The 7,182-nt window shown below is 44.9% G+C and overlaps 1 protein-coding gene across 1 annotated transcript in view; it reads right to left on the reverse strand.

Moving 5' to 3' along the window:
* Nucleotides 1-2,483, reverse strand: part of baiap2b (BAR/IMD domain containing adaptor protein 2b) — an 82,149-nt gene extending 79,666 nt beyond the window's left edge. The window contains exon 1 of the mRNA XM_032501850.1: nucleotides 2,418-2,483. Within this exon, the coding sequence (XP_032357741.1) occupies nucleotides 2,418-2,468 (51 nt within the window). The 5' untranslated portion in view covers nucleotides 2,469-2,483. The remainder of the gene's footprint in view (nucleotides 1-2,417) is intronic.
* Between the last annotated feature and the right edge of the window lie 4,699 nt (nucleotides 2,484-7,182).

Consider the following 7,182-nt stretch of genomic DNA (forward strand, 5'->3'; position numbering starts at 1 on the left):
GGGGGGGGGGGGTCTGGTGTTCATCCCTCAGGAAATTTAGAGCATCAAACGCTTCATTTCATGCCTGCTGGTGAATTTTTCTGCAGCAATTTGTGCCTTTTCTGCATGCAACTGTCTTTATTTATGTCAGTATTGATATTATTATTATTATTATTATTAGTAGTAGTAGTAGTAGTAGTACTAGTAGTAGTAGTAGTAATAATTAATCACCTGTATTGTTCAAAACTTTTTTCTTTTTGGAGATTTGCAAAAAAAACGTGTTTAGGGGTGGTTTTTTTTAGGAATTGTGCAAACCTAACAACAAATATACAGTATGCTTGTCAAAGGATTTCAACTCTTTGACCGCCCCCCCCCCCAACCTCAGTGTACTGCCCACCCAGACTGAGTGTGTGTTGATTGTCACAGCTGATTAAAGCAGGAGACCACACTGCAGACAGTTAGTGAAAATCAATACTGATTTCTTCCTCTGTGACTATTCAACAATTAGTTTCCAAACTTGAATGTAGGTTTATGTTTTCACTGATTGCCAATCAGTTCATCTTGACGTCTAATTATACACAAACAAATCGAGATAGCGGTGAGTGTTAATCACGGTGAGTTCAAGTTGTAGAGACTCGAGTTAAAGTCACAACAACGAGGACTCGAGAAAACACCAAGTCTCAAATGTTGACCTGGAAAAATAAAGTGAATAAAACATGAGTGTGTGAGTTTTAGGACTGTGCAATGAAACAATTTGACACTAAAACCACAGATTTAAGAGGATGTTCCAGTATCTGTGGCATTCTAATAGTCAGCATTCAGAGGCCAGACTGATTTGCAGGTGATTTACGACGTGGTGTTGAAGACTTGAACTCAAACTCAGCTTCAGAGTGTCTGTATGCAGAGCTGTTACTTTGACTCGAGTCACATTTAAGTCACATGAGACTGTGACTCCTTACTGAGGGGGTTTGCCCCCCCTTGCACATTAAATTCCGTTTTTTGACCTTATTCCTAAAAAGACACTTCTCCGACTGAGCTGTTTCCAAGGTTAATGAAGTGCAGCCGTGCAGAACAGGATTAGAAGCGTTGGACCGATGGAGGACTCGTTGGAGCGTCACAGCGTCCCTCTTTCATTCCTTTAACCAGCTTCCTGAAAAGGTCTCTGTTGCCGCTCCAAAAACCTGTAAGGTAGAGGTGGGCTACGTTTGGCACATACACACATGTAGGGAAATTCATTCTCTTTAACCCATATTTAACCCATCACTCAAGGGAGCAGTGGGCAGCCATTTACAGCGATCTGAGTCAGTGCCTTGCTCAAGGGGGAAAAAAAGTGACAAATGTTGAAAAAAAACTACAAAAAAGCAGAAAAAAAAACACAATAAAAAAAAATTGGAATAAAATTGACAAAAATGGCAAGAAAAGTGTCGAACAAAAGAACAAAATGTTGAAATTTCAACCAAGAAAAACACAAAGTTGCATCGTCGACGGGAAGATAACACGAGGGTTAAAACCGACCGAAAGAACTGGACAAATGGCGAGTTACCAGGCTAGCTGTTAGCCCCTGGTTCCCGTCTTTATGCTAAGCTAACTGGCTGTGTAGCCATGTATTAAAACTAACTAGATTCAACGTGTTAATTTGTGAGCTTTAGTGCTGTTGGCAGATTTTATCACTTTTGGACAAAACCAAAGTTAGTCTTAATACTTAGCCTAAGACATTTTTTGGGGTATTTATAATAATAATAACTTATTTAAATAGTGCCTTTCAAGAAACCAAGGACAATTTCCAGAAGGACTGTGGCTAAGCTACAGGAGGTGGTAGGCTGTGGTAAACGGGTGGTGTTTCAGGAGTTTTTTTTAAAGATGTCCAGGGATGTAGCATTTCGGATCTCTACAGGGAGGGTGTCTCCAGAGGGGTGGGGCTGCAACACTAAGGGCTCTGTCTCCAGGGGTACAGGGTCTGGTGTGGGGGGATGGAGAGCAGGCCAGGGGTGGGGTGTACGGATGGAGGTCGGAGAGGTACAGAGGGGCCAGGGCATGGAGGGATCTGTAGGTGAGAAGGAGGATTTTATATGTGATGCGGGACTTAATTGGGACCCAGTGAAGGTGGATGGGGGTTTGGGTGATGTGCTGCCAGGTCTTCGTGTGGGCGAGGACCCTGGCAGCAGAGTTTTGGACATTTTGGAGTTGATTTGATAAAAACAATGACATGAAATATGGAATGAGATGCAACAAAGTTAAAAAAAAAAAGAACATTCTGGTATCGAGGCACTAGTTAGCCCTGGTCTTCAGAATTGATTTTGTGTGTGTATGTGTGTGTGTGTACATTCAGTACACAGTGGAGGTGTAGTCAGGTAGGCAAGGACACACACTCACACACCTACATACTCAAAGCATCCATTCAGCAGCATCTGACTCCCCTCCATGCCCATCCTACTCACCATGGTCCTCTCAGCCCATTTATCCACGCTCCAGATCCACGTCTGATTCATCAGCGCGGCGCTCTGACATTCAGGTTCCTGTTTGTGTGCGCCGCCCACTCTCCCTCCAACACACGCACGCACGCACGCACGCACGCACACACACACACACACACACGATGGACTGTAGTGCTCAGTCAGCGGGGGAATGATAGAACCGGTCCATTCAGTCCAATAACAAAGACAAAGACACCAATTCAGGCTCCAAGAGGTCCAAATGAAATGTCCAAACACACGCAGGCATTGTGTAATGAAAACACTTCAAGGCAACATGTTACGGCATCTTTTGAAAATATAATATAAACACTGATGCTTTGGTCCTGCAGGAGAAAGAAATGCAGATAGAAAGGGTTTCGATGGGTTATCATGTTTAAATCTAACTTCCATCATCTTCATTTGAATTAATATCTAGGTTTGAGAGACGGCCAGAAGTACGTGGACCATGGTGCGCCCTGGTGGCTCACCTGGCTGACGTGGCGCCGCATGTACAAAGGCTCAGTTACAGACGCAGCGACCGCAGGTTCAACTCCAACCTGCGTCCGTTTGCATTCACCTGCTCTCTCCCCTTTCCTGTCGGTCAGCTGTCCTGTTATAATAAAAGGCCCAAAAATTCCCCCCCAAACATCTTTGAATTATGTGGACAATCATTACACCCAAACACCAAAGTTATTGAATCCAAATTGCTGTTTTTTTATGGGGTTTTTTTTTCTACATGTGATTCCAAAACATCTGGTTTCAGACACCACATGTTGAACCTGCTGCAGGGATTTGCTCCCATTCAGACACCAGAGCATCACTGAGGTCCAACAGTGATGCCGGTGATCAGGTCTCGGTGTTGGACGGGGTTTAGGTCAGGCCTGTGTGCGGTCCTGTCCAGTTCTTCCACAACAAACCAGGAAAGAAGGAGTTTGTGGAGCTGGCTTTGTGCACAGGGACGTTGTCGTGTTTATAGGCGTAGACTTTCGGGGTGTGCGTACATTTGTCCCTCACCCTCCACCAAATAAAAACAGAAAAGCAGCAGAGGACTTTTCATTTTGCTTTTAACAATAACTCGGGTAAAGTCAGCGCTGGCAGCATGCAACCTCTAAAATAACTGTTGTAATCTGCATCAAGGACCGAGACATTTCCACAGTAATCCTCCCGTTGTCCTCGGGTCAAATATTACCATTTTTAAGGTTACTGTATGTCAAAAAATTTGATTTCTTTCAACCAAAATTGTCCAAAAAAATCTATAAATACATTGAAAAATGTGACAAAAGCATCAGGAAAAGCGTAGAAAAACAAAAAGTTGCATGGGCGATGGGAAGACAACACAACGGTTAAATCGATGTAGAACACGTACAAATTGGAGCGTTACATTTATTAAAATGCAGGAAGTCCCCCCAAATGTGTTAGATGTTAAAACCTGACCTAACAGACTCAAACCAAATCACATCCCCCCCAACGGATACCTGAGAAAATATCTGTCGCCATCGTGTGTTCAACTGGGGAATGAGAGAGAGAGAGAGAGGGAGAGAGAGGTAGAGAGGGGGAGAGGGAGGGGAGAGCGGAGAGCGAGAGAGCTGGAGAGGGGAGGGGGAAAAGAGAGAGAGAGGAGGGGAGAGGGAGGAGGGGAGGAGAGAGGGGGGAGATGAGAGGGAGAGAGAGAGAGAGAGAGGAGAGAGAGGATGAGAGAGGAGAGAGAGAGAGAGAGGAGAGTGAGAGGGAGTGGAGGAGAGAGGAGAAGAGGAGAGAGATGAGAGAGAGGGAGGAGTAGGGAGGAGAGAGAGAGAGAGAGAGAGAGGGAGAGAGAGGGAGAGAGGGAGAGAGAGAGGGAGAGAGAGAGAGAGGGAGAGGGAGAGAGAGGGAGAGAGGAGGGAGAGAGAGGGGAGGGAGAGAGGAGGGAGGGGAGAGGGAGAGAGGGGGGAGAGAGAGGGAGAGAGAGGAGAGAGAAGGGATGGAGGGGAGTGAGGGAGGGAGGAAGAGAGGAGAGAGAGGAGAAGGGAGGAGGGCAGAGAGAGAGAGAGAGAGAAGGAGAGAAGAGAGAAGAGAGAGGGAGCAAAAGAATGAAGAGGAACGAGAGAGAGAGAGACAGGGAGAGGAGGCCGCTTGATGCTGCAGCCTGTCAGTGTGTATCATCAGTGTTTCTTCTCTTCTGTGAGATTACCTGATTTACAGATTAGTTCTTCAAAGATACACAAGCTTAATCCTCACAAACGTCGGCCATCTTTTTGGGCTGCAATGTAACACGATGTATAACGATCGTCGAACGAACCCAGTGAAATAATTACGGGCTCCTGTGAGGAGGACATCGGTGGTAGATGTGTCGATTATTATTTCCTTGAAGGGCTTACCAGCTGTTGTCTGGGTACGCGACCACGCTGACTTAGCCTTTGTCCGATGACACCCGACTAATCCCAAGGGGGCAGAGGATCAGATTAGTGACAGCATGCTGGGATGGGGGGGGGCGGGCTCAGAGTGCAGTTGTATTGCGAACGGATGCTTATGCAAATGAGTCGGTCACAATCAGAAAAAGTTCTGGGTCGGTCTAACATTGGAAGCAAAGCTCGTCAGCGGGCACGAGGCAGACGATTCGCGCTGTGACGAGATAATGTTATTTATCACTAATAAACTTCATCTCATAACATCAATCACACATACAATCTAACCGTCTCACGCTCGGTCCGGGAGCCAGATAGTTTGGGTTTAACGTGCCCAAATTTAAAGTCCTTGTCATTCCTTTTTGGAGTTAACCCTCATGTTGTCCTCATGTTGTCCCATGTTGTCCCATGTTGTCCTATATCAATGTTCTTTTAATTCCCCAAAATAACATGATTGATTCCAACTCTTTGCCAAGTACAATCTCTACTTTCATTAATTTTGGGTCTTATTCAATTTTTATGCATTTGAAAAAAAAAAGTGTTGTTGAAATAGTGTTGAGTAAAAGTGACATATTCCAGTCTGTGATTATCATCACATCCATTCCTTTAATTAGAGTCTCAATAATTCCTAATTTCTGCTTTCTAACTCAAACTTAGGTATAATTTCCAATAAATAGAGGTTTATGACCATAAATTCCAAAAAATACTGTAAAACTAAAGTATAAGTTAGTGTTACTAGTGGTTGAAAAGGTCAAAAAAGTGACGAACACTGGAGAAAAAATATACGTCCAAAGGGTTGAAAAAAAGAGACAAAAACATAAAAGTTAAAAACATCGATAAAAAAGCATCAAGTTTTATTTTCAATTTTTATTCAACCATGACAAAAACACCCACTTCTCAATATTCAGACACTTTGTTTTTTTCAAAGTTCTGTACATTTTACATGTTAGTGTCCCCCCCCCCCCCCCCCCCCCATTGTTATGGTCACTTTTTTCAACACATTTAAATCGCTTTATCTGATGTTTTTGCCCCTTTCCAGGACAGTTTCTAGTTACTTTTTATTGTGTGGTGTGAAGCACTTTAACACGGAGTTTAAAAACATGGAGTGCTCTATACATAAAGATTTGAGTATATAACGAGGGCGTTGCATTCTGGAAAGAGACGTTTCTGCAGAGTTTTCGTTCCCTGAGCGTCATTACACCTAAATCCCACTCACCTCTGCTAGCAGAAAAGCCTCACAAAAACTAAGAAAAAAATAAAACCCCAAAACCGATTGGAGGATGTGGAGATAGATGAGGGTCATTGGGTCCTATGGACTAACAACGACACGCACACGTGCGTTTAAGTCATTCCCAGTGATGGACATGATTTCATGACGACACAAACGCCTTTAATAGAGAATCATCGATGGCTCCTCCCACACACTACCAAGTGCTCGAACGCAGGTGCAGGCCCGCTCCTCTCTGATCTCACAGGTCTCAAACGCTCGCGTTGTTCCACAGCATGCGAGGGTGTGGGACCAGTCCCTCCGCGCTGTGGACGTCGATCGGCATGCCGGCGACGAGCCCAACCTCCGGATTTGATGGACGAGTCCAGTGTCTGAGGGGGGAGGGGGGGGTGGGGGATCTCCAGCAAAATGTCTCGTGCTGCTCCTGCGCTTCACGTGGGACTCGAGCGTTGAGGAGGAGGCGCTCCGGCATACACGCGAGCATCTCTCGCTGCTGCTGCTTCCGGGGACGCTCCTCCTGAACAAACCATTCACACGTTCCACGCAATGGACTTCTGTGCAATTCATTCCAGTGCAATATTAGTATTTAACCATGTTACATTACTGTGCAATATTGATACTCAGACTTTTGATACAAAAGGTGAAAAAAGACGACCATAAGTTTAACATAAGTATACACCCCCTATTAAAATACGGGGCTAAGTAGCACCCCCCTATGTAAATACAGGGGCATAAGTATCCCCCCTATAAAATAGCAGGGGGCTAAGTATACACCCCCTATGTTAAATACAGGGGCATAAGTATACACCCCTAGTGTGATACTATGTCATCCTGATAAATTCCCTGACCTTTGGATTTAAGTAGCCCCCACCCCCCCCCCCATCATTATACACATTCCCTTCCCACATAGAGATAGGCATGGGAATCTTTACTGAAAAATAAGATCTGCACTAACACTATGCCTATCTCTAGTTATGGTGAAGGGTATGTGATGATTGGGGGGGGGGGGGGGTGTTGTTGTTTTAATTCCAAAGTCCTCAAACTTATCTGCTGTTGGGGTGACACTTCCACTCGGGCATGGACTCATAAAATACGACCGCGACAAACATCGAGGCTTTTGTGCCGAGAGGGGAATTGA

The sequence above is a fragment of the Etheostoma spectabile genome, chromosome 21 (assembly GCF_008692095.1).
Source record: "Etheostoma spectabile isolate EspeVRDwgs_2016 chromosome 21, UIUC_Espe_1.0, whole genome shotgun sequence".
Classification (NCBI taxonomy): Eukaryota; Metazoa; Chordata; class Actinopteri; order Perciformes; family Percidae; genus Etheostoma; species Etheostoma spectabile.